This window comes from Tachyglossus aculeatus, chromosome Y4 (assembly GCF_015852505.1).
Source record: "Tachyglossus aculeatus isolate mTacAcu1 chromosome Y4, mTacAcu1.pri, whole genome shotgun sequence".
Classification (NCBI taxonomy): Eukaryota; Metazoa; Chordata; class Mammalia; order Monotremata; family Tachyglossidae; genus Tachyglossus; species Tachyglossus aculeatus.
In genome coordinates, this window is record NC_052096.1 from 10,501,267 (window position 1) to 10,515,427 (window position 14,161).

Consider the following 14,161-nt stretch of genomic DNA (forward strand, 5'->3'; position numbering starts at 1 on the left):
GTCACAGGGTTCACCCTGGCCCCACTCTTGCCAGCTCACACAAGGCCGTCCCCCAGGGGGGTCTGGGTCCAAGACGTCGTTTAGTCTGACCCTGGAGGTGTGGACGCTCTTGGAGGATGGGGGTGTCTGAATGAGGTCCTTGGAGGATTACTTTCAAATCAATCAATCAATCAATCAATCGTATTTATTGAGCGCTTACTATGTGCAGAGCACTGTACTAAGCGCTTGGGAAGTACAAATTGGCAACATATAGAGACAGTCCCTACCCAACAGTGGGCTCACAGTCTAAAAGGGGGAGACAGAGAATAAAACCAAACATACTAACAAAATAAAATAAATAGGATAGATATGTACAAGTAAAATAAATAAATAAATATATAGAGAGAGTAATAAATATGTACAAGCATATATACATATATACAGGTGCTGTGGGGAAGGGAAGGAGGTAAGATGGGGGATGGAAAGGGGGACGAGGGGGATAGGAAAGAAGGGGCTCAGTCTGGGAAGGCCTCCTGGAGGAGGTGAGCTCTCAGCAGGGCCTTGAAGGGAGGAAGAGAGCTAGCTTGGCGGATGGGCAGAGGGAGGGCATTCCAGGCCCGGGGGATGACGTGAGCCGGGGGTCGATGGCGGGACAGGCGAGAACGAGGTACGGTGAGGAGATTAGCGGCGGAGGAGCGGAGGGTGTGGGCTGGGTTGTAGAAGGAGAGAAGGGAGGTGAGGTAGGAGGGGGCGAGGTGATGGACAGCCTTGAAGCCCAGGGTGAGGAGGGAAGCAGCATAGCCTAGAGGAAAAGAGCATGGACCTAGGGGAACGAGGATGTGCGTTCTAATCCCCACTCTACCACATGTCCGCTGGGCAAGTCGTTTGACTTCTCTGTGCCTCAGTTACCTCATAATAATAATAATGATGATGGTATTTGTTAAGCGTTTACTATGTGCAAAGCACTGTTCTAAGCACTGGGGGGATACAAGGTGATCCGGTTGTCCCACGGGGGGCTCACAGTCTTCATCCCCATTTTACAGGTGAGGTAACTGAGGCACAGAAAAGTTAAGTGACTTGCCCAAGGTCACACAGCAGACATGTGGCGGAGATGGGATTCGAACCCATGACCTCTGACTCCAAAGCCCGTGCTCTTTACACTGAGCCATGCTCATCTGTACATGTGGTTTAAGACTGTGAACCCCATGTGCGACAGGGACTGTGTCCAGTTGGATTAATTTGTATCTAACCTAGTGTTTAGAACAGTGCTTGGCAAAAAATAAGTGCTTAACAAATACCACAATTAAATGGATAAAGCACGGGCTGGGTGTTAGAAGGACCTGGGTTCTAATTCCAGTTCTGCCACTTGTCTGCTGTGTGACCTTGGGCAAGTCATTTAACTTCTCTGTACCTCAGTTTAATCATCTGTAAATGGGGATTAGAACTGTGAGCCCATATGGGACATGGATTGTGCTCATTTAATCGTATTTATTGAGTGCTTACTGTGTGCAGAGCACTGTACCATTCATTCATTCAATCGTATTTATTGAGCGCTTACTGTGTGCAGAGCATTGTACTAAGCGCTTGGGAAGTACAAGTTGGCAACATATAGAGACAGTCCCTACCCAACAGTGGGCTTGTTCAACCTGATTAGATTGTATCTACCCCAGCCTTTATTACAGTGCCTGGCATATTGTAAGCACTTCACATACACCCCCAAACTATCAATCATCAATCAATCGATCAATGGTAGAAGCAGCATTGCCGAGTAGAAAGAGCACGGACTGGAAGGTTCTTCCTCCTTAGACTGTGAGCCCTGTGTAGGATGGTGTCTGATTTGATTATCCTGTAACTCCACCCAGTAGCAGGAGTAATAATATTTATTAAGCACTTACTGTGTTCGGGGCACTGGGAAAAGCTAAACAGATGGAAATTAGACATGGTCCCTGTCCTTCGGGGGGCTCGCCAACTTGATGTACAGTTCTTGCTACTTTGATATTCACCCTAACCCTTCAGAACTTACGTACATATCATTATTTTCCAATGTTCCCCCTATCTGTAACATATTTTAAAGTCTGTCTACCCCTCTAGACTGTAATCTCCCTGTGGGCAGGGATCGGCATGTACCAAGTCGATTATATTGTACATTTCCAAGTACTTAGTACAGTGCTTGGCACAGCTTAGATACTGTGGAAACATAATGGTCAAGATCTTGTATTTGCCCCCTTCTCTTTGAACCGTTTCAGATGTAGGCCTGCTTGATCGCCTCTGGTTACCAAGGCAATTAAGTTAACAACACATCTTCACTTTGTTCTCTAGGTTTTTTGAAAGGAGTAGCTGAAAACAAGATGAAGTTACTCCTTTAGTGGAGTTCGGTGGGGTTTAATCACCTGGAGGACAAAGTAGAAACCCCCGCCTCAAGGGATTCCCTTCAAGGCCCTGCTGAGAGCTCACCTCCTCCAGGAGGCCTTCCCAGACTGAGCCCCTTCCTTCCTCTACCCCTCGTCCCCCTCTCCACCCCCCCATCTTATCTCCTTCCCTTCCCCACAGCACCTGTATATATGTATATATGTTTGTACATATTTATTACTCTATTTATTTATTTATTTATTTTACTTGTACATATCTATTCTATTTATTTTATTTTGTTAGTATGTTTGGTTTTGTTCTCTGTCTCCCCCTTGTAGACTGTGAGCCCACTGTTGGGTAGGGACTGTCTCTATATGTTGCCAATTTGTACTTCCCAAGCGCTTAGTACAGTGCTCTGCACATAGTAAACACTCAATAAATATGATTGATGATGATGATGATGATGCTGTCCATCCTGCGTATTTATCCTATATTATACTTTGATTAAATTAGATGCAGTACTATATAAAAGAAGCCCTGGTTTACTCAAATAAGCACTAGTAGTAAATAAACTTGTTTCTAACATATCTGCTAAAAACAATGCAGTCTGTAAATTTTTTTCCACAGTATCTAGTAAATATCATGGATTTCTCGATTGATTGATTGATAATAATAATTATTATTATGGTATTTGCTAAGCGCTTACTATATGCCAGGCACGGTTCTAAGCGTTGGGGTAGATACAAGATAATCAGGTTGGACACATCCCTGTCCCAACTAGGGATCAAACTCTTTAATCCCCATTTTCCAGATGAGGGAATTGGGTCACAAAGCAGACAAGTAGTGGACCTGGGATTAGAACGCAGTCTTTTGACTCACAGGCTGTGATTTATTCTCTCTCTCTCTCTCTCTCTCTCTCTCTCTCTCTCTCTCTCTCTCCCTCTCTCTCTCTCTCTCTCTCTCTCTCTCTCTCCAGTAGAGAGTTATACAGTTATACAGTACTCTCCCAAGTACTTAGTACAGTGCTCTGCACAACGTAAGCGCTCAGCGAATATAATCGATTGATTTTGCTTACTTTTCTATCTATCCATTTACCCCCAGAGACTTAGGGTACTCGGTAAATAACTCTCACACTCTTCAGCCACCCACGGGGGTGGATCGGGGAGGGATTAGGGGGACGGTAAGGATGGGATGCGAAGACAGAGATTGCTCACCAATCGTTTATTGTTCGTTGTCACGGAGACAAGAGCTTGGCTCGCCCTCCCCCTTCTCCCCACCACCCCCAACTCCAACTCGGTCTCCCTCCAGACTCGGTCCGTAGCGGGTTTCGGATGACACCGCCTGGGAGGCGGTGAAGATCCGCCTCAGTCCTTCAGAGCCATCTCTATCCCGGAAATCCCTGGTGATGTAATTACTTCAGCGCCTTCTCTATGCCAAGCCCTGTGATGATCGCGGGGGTCGACATAATAATCAGATCGGATTCAGGCCCTGTCCCACCCCGGGCCTCACAGTCTGAGAAAGAAGCAGGGACAAGCGGAAAAACTGAGGCCCAGAGTAGTTAAGCGACTTGCCCGGGATCACACAGCAGGGCAGGGGCAGAGCTGGGATTTGGACCAGATGTCCGGATTTCTAAATCAATGCTCTGTCCAGTAGATCTCGCTTCCAGCCTTCTTTTTGCCCATTTTCCTGGTGGAAGGACGGAGTAGGGAGAAGATGGGGGTCAAAATCCACCTCAGCTCGTGCGTGGTCTAAGGGTCGGTCTCCCAACCCCCGCTTTTCTCCGTGAAAACCTTGATTCTAGATTCCCACCACCTCACCTCAGCGCTTCCCTTAGCTCCTCCATTCCCAGCCAGCCCTTGTTTCTCTTGCTCCCAGCCCCAATTTCATTTTGATTACTCGCCCCTTCCCGCCACGGCGATGTGACAATTCCCCCCTCGTCCCCATGCTTCCCTCCACCTCTGCATCCCACTCCGTTGAGGGGGGAGGGGGTTGAGTGGGCATGAGGGAGCGGGAGAGGGGCCTCCTAGCCCCCTCTTACTGGTAATGGTGGACGCTCTGCTCGTGGACGTACTCGTAGAGTGGGTACTGGGGCACGGACAGATGGCTATCTGCGTTTGAGTCGGACTCGCTGGCCTTCGGCTCCCTGCGCCCCCGGGCACCCCCACGGCCTTGGGGGGTTTCCTTCCAGGCGCTGTTGCCCACGGTCGAGCGGGTGGTCGATGGGGCTCGCGGATCTGGGCAGGAACATTGAGCCTGGCTGCGTGCCAACTCGCTCGGAGACCGGCGCCTTTGCCCCCCACCAGCCTGGACGCTGTGGTCTTCATCTTCCGCTTGCCCACCCCGAGCCTGGCGTCGCTGTCCATCTTGAGCCTGGCGACTCTTCTCCTCATCTTTCGGGTACCCACCCCGAGACTGGCGCCGCTGCCCATCCCGAGTCTGGCGACTTTGTTCCTCATCATCTGTTTGCCAGTCTTGAGAGGGGTTCTGCTGTCTGTCCCGAGGCTGGCGCCTCTGCTCTCCACCAGCATGGACACTCTGGTTTTCCTTTTCCGCTTGTCCACCCCGAGACTGGCTCTGCTGTCCACCCCAAGCCTGGCGTCTCTGATCCTCGTCGTCTGTGTATCTGTCTTGAGGCTGGCGGCTCTGCCCTTCATCTCTCTTTTGCCCGGTCCGGCCCTCCCGGCGGGCCCTCAAGAATTCGCACGATTGCCATGTTGGTCCCTGGTGGCAGAGCGAAGTGGCAGGCTGGTAGGTCCGCTTCTTTTCCCGGCTCTGCTCCTCTTCTTCCGTGTACCCTCCCCGAGCCTGGGGACTCTGGTCCTCATCTTCCATGTCTGCAGCCCGAGACTGGGGCCGCTGCCCATCCCGAGCCTGGCGACTCTGGTCCTCATCTTCCGTGTACCCACCCCGAGACTGGCGCCGCTGCCCATCCTGAGCCTGATGACTCTGGTCCTCATCTTCCATGTTTGCAGGCCGCGACTGGCACCGCTGTCCATCCTGAGTCCGGCGACTTGGTTCCTCATCATCCGTTTGCCAGTCCTGTGACGGGAACTGCTGTCTGCCACGAGACTGGCGCCTCTGCCCGCCACCAGCCTGGCGACTCTGCTCCTCGTCTTCGGTGTATCTGTCCTGAGGCTGACGGCTCTGTCCTTCGTCTCTCCCTTGCCCGGTCCGGCCCGTCCGACGGCCCCTCAGGAATTCGCACGACTGCCAGGTTGGGCCCTGGTGACAGAGCGAAGTCACCGGCTGGGAGGACCGCTTCTTTTCTCGGCTCTGCTCCTCCTCTTCTGTGTATCCTCCTCGAGACTGGCGTCGCTGCCCATCCCAAGCTTGGCGACTCTGCCCCTCATCTGCCGTGTTTGCGGCCCGAGACTGGCGCCACTGCCCATCCTGAGTTTGGTGACTCTGCTCCTCCTCTTCCGTGTACTCTCCACGAGCCTGGCGCCTCTGCCTATCCAGAGTCTGGCGAATTGGTTCCTCGTCATCTGTTTGCCGGTCCTGGGACAGGCCCTGCTGCCTGCCCCGAGACTGGCGCGTCTGGACACTCTGGTTTTCCTCTTCCGCTTGTCCACCCTGAGACTGGCACCGCTGTCCATCCCGAGCCTGGCGGCTCTGCTCCTCGTCGTCTGTGTATCTGCCCTGAGGCTGGCGGCTCTGCCCTTCGTCTCTCCTTTGCCCGGTCCGGCCCCCCCGGCGGGCCCTCAAGAATTCGCATGACTGCCACGTTGGTCCCTGGTGGCAGAGTGAAGTGGCCGACTGAGAGGTCCGCTTCTTTTCCCGGCTGTGCTCTTCCTCTTCCGAGTACCCTCCTCGAGCCTGGCGTCGCTGCCCATCCCGAGCTTGGCGACTCTGATCCTCATCTTCCGGGTACCCACCCCGAGACTGGCGCCACTGCCCATCCCGAGTCTGGCTACTCTGGTCCTCCTCTTCCATGTTTGCAGCCCGAGACTGGCGCCGCTGCCCATCCCGAGTCTGGCGACTTGATTCCTCTTCATCTGTTTGCCAGTCCTGAGACGGGGACTGCTGTCTGCCCAGAGACTGGCACCTCTGACCGCCACCAGCCTGGGTGGTCTGGTCCTCCTCTTCCACTTGTCTACCCCGAGACTGGCGCCGCTGTCCATGAGCCTGGCCGCTCTGCTCCTCATCGTCGGTGTATCCGTCCTGAGGCTGGTGGCTCTGTCCCTCGTCTCTCCCTTGCCCAGTCCGGCCTGCCCGGTGGGCCCTAAGGGACTCGTATGACTGCCAAGAGGGGTCCTGGTGGCAGAGCGATGTGGCCGGCTGGGAGGTCAACTTCTTCCTGCGGCTCTGCGCTTCCGTCTCGGGGTCCCACTGGCCCAGAGGATGACCGCTCTGCTCACGGCCCCCATCCTGGACCACCCGCTTCTGCCTCTCCCTCTCTCCCCGGCTCTCAGACTGACCAGAGCAGGAATCCCTCCTCTCTGACTGGCCGTAGCTGGATGCCCGTCTCGGGCTCTCGGGTTGGCTCTCTTGGGAGTCGGACCACTGCTTCTCTGACCGTCCGGAGCCCGTTGTCCGACTTGGGCTCTCGTACTGTCCGGAGTTTGAGCCCTGACCCCATCTCTCAGACTGACCAGAGCGGGAATCTCTCCTCTCTGAGTGATCGTAGCTCGATGTCCGTCTCGGGCTCTCTGACTGACCATCATCTCGGGAGTCAGAGCGCTGCCTCTCAGACTGACCAGAGCGGGAATCCCTCCTCTTTGACTGACCATAGCTCGATGTCCGTCTCGGGCTCTCGTACTGACCATCTCGAAAGTCAGATCGCTGCCTCTCAGACTGACCAGAATGGGAATCTCTCCTCTCTGACTGACCACAGCTCGATGTCCATCTCGGGCTTTCGGACTGACCATCTCGGAAGTCGGATCGCTGCCTCTCAGACTGACCAGAGCGGGAATCCCTCCTCTCTGACTGACGGTAGCTCGATGTCCATCTCGGGCTCTCGGAATGATTGTCCTGGAAGTCAGACCGCTGCCTCTCAGACTGACCAGAGCTTGACTCGCGTCTCTGACCCCCAGCCTGACCGCGGGGGGTGTCTTCCCTCCTCCTGCCTGTCACCTCGGTCTGTCCGGTCCTCCTTCTCTGGGCCTCCGCCTCCCCGGGCCGTTTCCCTTCTCCCTCCTCTTCCTCAGGCCCTTGATCCCGCCCTCGTCCGCAAGCATCATTCCCCAGGGCTTGATGACAGGCCTGGGCCATTTTGAAGACCAACAGGAGGAACTCGTTGAAGCCCACCACCCCATCCCTGTCCCGATCCAGGAGCTGCAGGATCGTGTCCACCGTCTTCGGGTCCCGAGGTCTCTGTGGGGAGAATTACAGAGAAGAATTATGGGAAGGTGGGAGAGGGAGAGACAACTCCAAGATCTCCCCAAAAAAGGGAAAAAAATCCCGGGTAATTGGAAAGAAATATATTATGGGAAGGTGGGAGAGTGAGAGACATCGCCAAGGTCTGACAACCCTTCCATCCTCTTGTGGAGGGGCGGGAAAATTCCTGAATTCTGGGTGGAGATTCCAGGAGCGACGCTTCTGGGGAATAGTGAAATCACCATGGATGGAGGATTAACTTCACTCAATCAATCAACTTCATTCATTCATTCATTCACTCAATCGTAATTATTGAGCGCTCACTGTGTGCAGAGCACTGTACTAAGCGCTTGGGAAGTACAAATCGACAGCATACAGAGACGGTCCCTACCCAACAACTGGCTCACAGTCTACTAGGGGGAGACAGACAACAAAACAAAACAAGTAGACAGCTCTCCAGCTTCCCCGTGGAAAAGCATGAAAAGACCCAATTTTCCACTGGGCTAGCTCAGCCCCTGCATTTTGAGTGGAGATCCGGGGCGTGGGAGCTTCTGGGGAATTAATGGGCTCCTAGCATCGCCTAATGGATAGAGCCCAGGCCTGTGAGTCAGAAGGCCATTAGTTCTAATCTTGGCTCTGCCCCTTGTCTGTTGTTGTGACCTTGGGTAGGTCACTTCACTTCTCTATGCCTCAGTTACCTCATCTGTAAAATGGGGGTCGAGACTGTGAGCTCCACTTGGGACAGGGTCTGTGTCCAACACGATTTGCTTGTATCCACCCCAGAGTTTAGTTCAGTGCCTGGCACATAGAAAGCACTTAACAAATATACTACTACTACTACTACTACTACTACTACTACTACTACTACTACTACTACTACTACTACTACTGGTATTTTTTTTAGCGCTTACTATATGCCAAGCACTGTTCTAGGCGCTGGGGTAGATATAAGGTTATCAGGTTGTCCCCCGGGTCTCTTCCCTGTGTCTCCCGCCCCCACGGGTGAACTGCGGGGTGGATGGGGGCTCCGGGGGCCGAGGGGAGAGACTTGCCCTCAGAAGGTTGCCGAACTCTGCTTGCAGAAGTTCGCTGAGCTCGGTCTTGGTCAGCGACACGCAGTTGTCGTCAGCATTGGCATAGTTCTGGAAAACCTCGATGATCCTGAGGATGCTGTTGATGAGCTGAGACATCGTGGGTGCGACGGCGAGATGCAAATCTACCTGATGATGATGATGATGATGGTATTTGTTAAAAGCTTACTATGTGCCAGGCTGGAATAGATTCAAGCAGCATGGCTCATGGAAAGAGCACGGGCTTGGGAGTAAGAGGTCATGGGTTCTAATCCCACTTCCGCCACTTAGCTGTGTAACTTTGGGGAAGTCACTTAACTTCTCTTTGCCTCAGTTCCCTCACCTGTGAAATGGGGATGAAGACTGTGAGCCCCACGTGGGACAACCTGATTGATTACCTTGTATCACCTCCAGTGCTTAGAACAGTGCTTGGCACATAGTAAGCGTTTAACAAATACCATTATTATTATTATTATTATACAAGCTAATCGGGTTGGACACAGTCCACGTCCCACATGGGGCTCACAGCATTAATCCTCATTTTACAGATGAGGTAACTGAGGCCCAGAGAAGTTAAGTGACTTGCCCAAGGTCACACAGCCGACAAGTGGCAGAGCTGGAATTGGAACCCAGGTCTTTCTGTCTCCCAGGCCTGGGCTCTATCCACTAGGTAATTCTGCTTCTCCTGTTGGTAGTGCCTTTCCTATGTGTCAAGCACTATTCTAAGCACTGGGGTACATTCATGTTTATCAATTTAGACGCTAAGCCTGTCCCACATGGTTCTCACAGCCTCTGCCTCTCTCTGTCTCCTTTTAGACTGTCTGTTTTCATCTGTCCATTTCTATCACTGTCTTTCTCTGAATATATATCCTCCCTCTTTCCTTCTCTCTTCCTCATTCCCTTTTTCGTGTGCCACTTTCAGCATAAAATGTCATGGAGTAGCAGCGTGGCCTAGTGGATAGACCGTGGGCCTGAGAGTCAGAAGACCTGGGTTCTAATCCCGACTTTGCCAGTTGCTTTCTGTCTGACCTTGAACAAGTCGCTTAACTTCTCTGGGCCTCAGTTCCCTCAACCGTAAAATGGAGATTAAATACCTGTTCTCCCTCCTACTTAGACTGTGAGCCCCCATGAGGGACAGTGACTGTGTCCGACCGAATTAATTTGTACCTACCCCAGTTCTTAGAACAGCACCTGAAACATAATAAGCGCTTAACAAATACAATAAAAAATAAAGCGGTGAGTGGAGTGATATGGGTTAATAATAATAATTATTATTCTGGTATTTGTTAAGCGCTTACTATGTGCCAGGCATTATACTAAGCGCTGGGGTGGATACAAGCAAATTGGGTTGGACGCAGTCCCCGCCCCACATGGGGCTCACAGTCTCAACCCCCGTTTTACAGATGAGAAAACTGAGGCCCAGAGAAGTGAAGTGACTTACCTAAGGTCACACAGCAGACAAGCACCGGAGACCCTCAGAACGACAGCCTCCCTGGCTCCCTACTCTCAGATACTCCCTTTTCCCAGCCCCTTGACCAGTCTGAGGACCCCCGTTCAGCACGACAAGGCTGGACAGAGGCTAAACAGAGTGAAAGAGTGATGGTGACATCCCTAAGAAGGGATTCTCCACCAGATCACCAGAACTCACCAGATCACGGAGAAAGAAGACCAGAGCACCCCGAGGAGGCGGGAGAGGATTCAGGGTTGCGGGGAGCCCGGCCTATTTAAAGGGGTTTTAATCCCCCTCTTGGAACTGCAAAGCAGGGAGACACCCTCTTTGGGGCCCAGATCTGATTCACTCCCAACCCAGCCCTGCTCCACCTCTTTCTCCCTCCCTTCCTCTCGCTCCCGTTTTCCGCAAAACAGATTGTTTATCTTCGTCTTCGTGCCCTCCCTCCCCCCGACTCCCACCCTGGACCGGCTAACGTGTGTGTGTGTGTGTGTGTGTGTGTGTGTGTGTGCGTGTGCGTGTGTGTGTGTGTGTGTAAGGGTACTAGTTGGGGTGAGACTGGGGATTAGGGGTTCTCCACTGACCATCTCTGCTAGTCGTGCCCACTGACCACTTCCACTGATCACCCCAATTTACTTCTCCCATCGACCGTTCTCATGGGCCACCCTAAATGACCATACCCATTGACCAACCTATTCCAAACAGCAGAATTCACAAGGCTTTCCTGAAGACCCATCTAGAACTCTGATGACCCCCTTCGGCCCCTCCTACAACGACTGTGGTCTTCCTCGGCCCTCCCCCCTCCCCTCCCCCCAACCCAGAAGGTCCGAGTTCTTACCCTCTCCCCGATTGAGGGCACGTGCTTCAGAGGACCTCACCACCCCAAATTGTGTCAGCGTTACCAATTTCACCACCTTCCGACGTGAGCGCGGGGGAGAGGAAGACCTAGATAGGAGAGGGGGACCTCGGACTTCAGTTTTCAGTTTCAGAGGGGGCACCATTGCCCCCATCCACCAGGGTCTCGGGCCAACCCACCCTCTTCACAGGCTTTCATAGAGTTGTCCTATACCCCCCAAGTCCTTTACCACATGGTGCAACATCAGTTGCCATCGGCACCTCTGGCAAGTAATAGCGTGGTAGTACTGATAATAATAATACTAATGGAGTTTGTTAAGCGGTTACTACGTGCCAAGCACTGTTCTAAGCGCTGGAGCAGATATAAGGTAATCAAGTTGTTGCCCGTGGGGCTCACACTCTTAATCCCCATTTTACCGATGAGGTAACTGAGGCCCACAGAAGTTAAGTGGCTTGCCCAAGGTCATGCAGCAGACAAGTGGTGGAGCTGGTATTAGAACCCACGACCTCTGACTCCCAAGTCTGTGCTCTTTCCACTAAGCCACGCTGCTTCTTTTTGCTTCTACTACCAAGTACTTCTTGGGTAATACTAATAGTAGTAGTGAGAGTAGTAGCAATAATTGTAGTAGTAGTGATAGTAGTAGTAACAGTAGTAACAGTAATAGTAGTAGTAATAGTAGTAATAGCAGTAATAGTGATAGTAGCAGTAATAGCTGTAGTAGTAGTAGTAATAGTAGTAGTACTAATAGTAGTAGTAGTAATGTTAGTGAAGGTAGTAGTATTTTTAGAGTGTCTTTTGGTTCCAATGCTTTGTACGAAGGACCTGGGAAGTACAAAACAAGGAAGTGACACAGTCCCTGCTTTTAAGGAGCTTACTCTCTAATGAGGAAGATAAACATGCAGGTATGCACAGAGTCGTCAAAATACATAATTAATCAATCGATACCATTTATTGAGCTCTTACTGTGTGCAGAACCCCGTACAACGCACTTGGGAGAGTACAATGCAACAGAGTTGGTAGACCCATTCCCTGCCCTCAAGGAGCTTGTAGTCTAGAGGGGGAGAATTGGTCAAACAGTTGGTTAAGCTCTGATTACATGACAACTGCTGTACCGAGTGCTGGGGCTTGATATGACTGGAGTATTGAGAAATGATCAGGGAACATTCTGGAAGGGGGTGGGCTTATTGGAGGACTTAAAAGGTGAGGAAAGGGGGAGATCTATGGCTGACCCCTCACCATGTCTCCGGGCCCAAATTATGAGGGAATGGAGGTAGCGCCTGCTTTTGAAGATATCAACAGGAGCAGAACATGGTGGACCTGAGAAATTCAGGCCAAGATGGAGTGGGGCAGGAAGTCCCAAATTCCCCCGTTGTGGGGGTGGGTATGGCGAAAATCATTTTGCTTTTCCACAAACCCACAGTCCCGGGGGGAGGGGTTCCCAGGAGAGTGGGGAGGGGGGCTGGTTCAGGGCCGACTGAAGGAAACAAGTCTTCCCTGGAAGATTGGGAAGAGGAGTAGAGGGACCCCACTCCCTCAGGGAGCTGTATCGCCTGAATTCCGGCAGATCCCAGAGGGATTTGGATAGGTCCACGGATGAGCAGCCCAGACTGGGCCACTGGAGGAGAATCAGGGGTGCAGAGAGGAGAGTCAGTGGTGTTGGATGATCCATATTGGGTCCCTGGGGGAGAGTCAGGGATGAAGAGGGGACAGTTGGGGGTGTTGGAGAGTCCATGCGGGGTCACCGGGGAGAGTCTAAGATGGGGATGAGAGAGTCGAGGGTGGGGGGTGGTCCATCCTTAAAAACACGATTCAGTAGGCCTCCAGGAGGGCGACCAGCTCAGAATTCCTTCCAGGATCCTGTTGACATTAATGGACATAGTGACTCGGGCTGGGGCTGAGCCAGAGACTGCAAAATCTCCCCACTCCCTTCCTTGCTGACCCCCTTTCATTGATCTCCTCCCTCTCTGCCTCTCTCATCCTCTTGGATGAGTTCACAGCCCTCACTCCTGCTTCCGTCAGGACCGACACGCGGGTTCTTTGGGGAAGCTCGTTAGTGACGTTAATTAGAGTGGATTGTCTCTCCCTCTTGCCTGCTGAATTCCTCCCGGGTGGTGCGTAAGGGTGGAGCTCACGGGACGGAGATGTTTGTGAAGAAAAGTCGTGTGGGGGTGTTTGTGGCGGGGGTCAGATTAACTTGGACGGTTCTGTTTCCTCTCTCCCTCCCTCCGTCCCCTCTCCCCCAGGCGCTGACCCCGTATCCCAACTTCTTACGGAGGAGCTCCTCTAGACTGTAAACTAGGTCACGGGTTCTAATCCAGCCTTTGCCACTTGTCTGCTGTGTGGCCTTGGTTAAGTCATTTGACTTCTCTGGGCCTCAGTTACCTCATCTGTAAAATGGGGATTAAGACTGTGAGCCCTCTGTGGAACAGGGACTTTCTACAGAAACATTCTGGGCATGTCAACCCCCTCCTCAAAAATCTCCAGTGGTCTATCAACCTCCAAATCATGCAAAAACACCGCACTTTTGGCTTCAAAGCTCTCCATCACCTTTGCCCCTCTTACCTCACCTCCCTTCTCTCCTTCTACATTCCAACCGGCACACTCCACTCCTCTGGTGCCACTTAACCTTCTCACTGGGCATCATTCTTGCCTATCCCACCATCGACCCCTGGCCCACGTCCTACCTTTGGTCTTGAACGCCCATCCTCCTCAAATCCGCCAAACAATCACACTACCCTCTTCAAAGCCCTACTGAAGGCTCACCTCCTCTAAGAGGCCTTCCCAGACTAAGCTCCCTCTTTCCTCAGCTCCTCTTCCCCTCCCTATTGCCCCGATTCGCTCCCTCTGCTCTACCCCCTCTCCCCACCTCACAGCACTTGTAGATATAGATATGTTCATATCTATAATTCTATTTATTTAAATACCTGTTAACTTGTTTTGATGTGCATATAACTATAATTCTATTTATTTATATTGATGCCTATTTACTTGTTTTGATGTCTGTCTGCCCCCCACCCTCCTTCCAGACTGTAAACTCGGTGTGGCAGGGATTGTCTCTCTTTATTCCTGAACTGTACTTCCCAAGAGCTTAGTACAGTGCTCTGCACACAGTAAGCACTCAATAAGTGTAATTGAATGAAA

At 52.0% G+C, this 14,161-nt stretch overlaps 1 protein-coding gene across 1 annotated transcript; it reads right to left on the reverse strand.

Moving 5' to 3' along the window:
- Positions 1–4,362: 4,362 nt before the first annotated feature.
- On the reverse strand, positions 4,363–8,834 carry LOC119946997 (repetin-like). The gene is made up of 2 exons (XM_038768473.1): positions 8,697–8,834; positions 4,363–7,641 (listed from the first exon to the last, which is right to left on the reverse strand). Exons 1-2 carry the CDS (start codon positions 8,832–8,834, stop codon positions 4,363–4,365), a joined length of 3,417 nt encoding a protein of 1,138 aa, XP_038624401.1.
- Between the last annotated feature and the right edge of the window lie 5,327 nt (positions 8,835–14,161).

Excerpts from the sequence above, each read along its gene's own strand:
- LOC119946997 (XM_038768473.1), bottom strand. The coding sequence starts at position 8,834 with ATGTCTCAGCTCATCAACAGCATCCTCAGGATCATCGAGGTTTTCCAG. Across the intron at positions 7,642-8,696 it reads AGTTCGGCAACCTTCTGAGG|AGACCTCGGGACCCGAAGAC; the intron begins GCAAGTCTCTCC and ends TTCTCCCCACAG.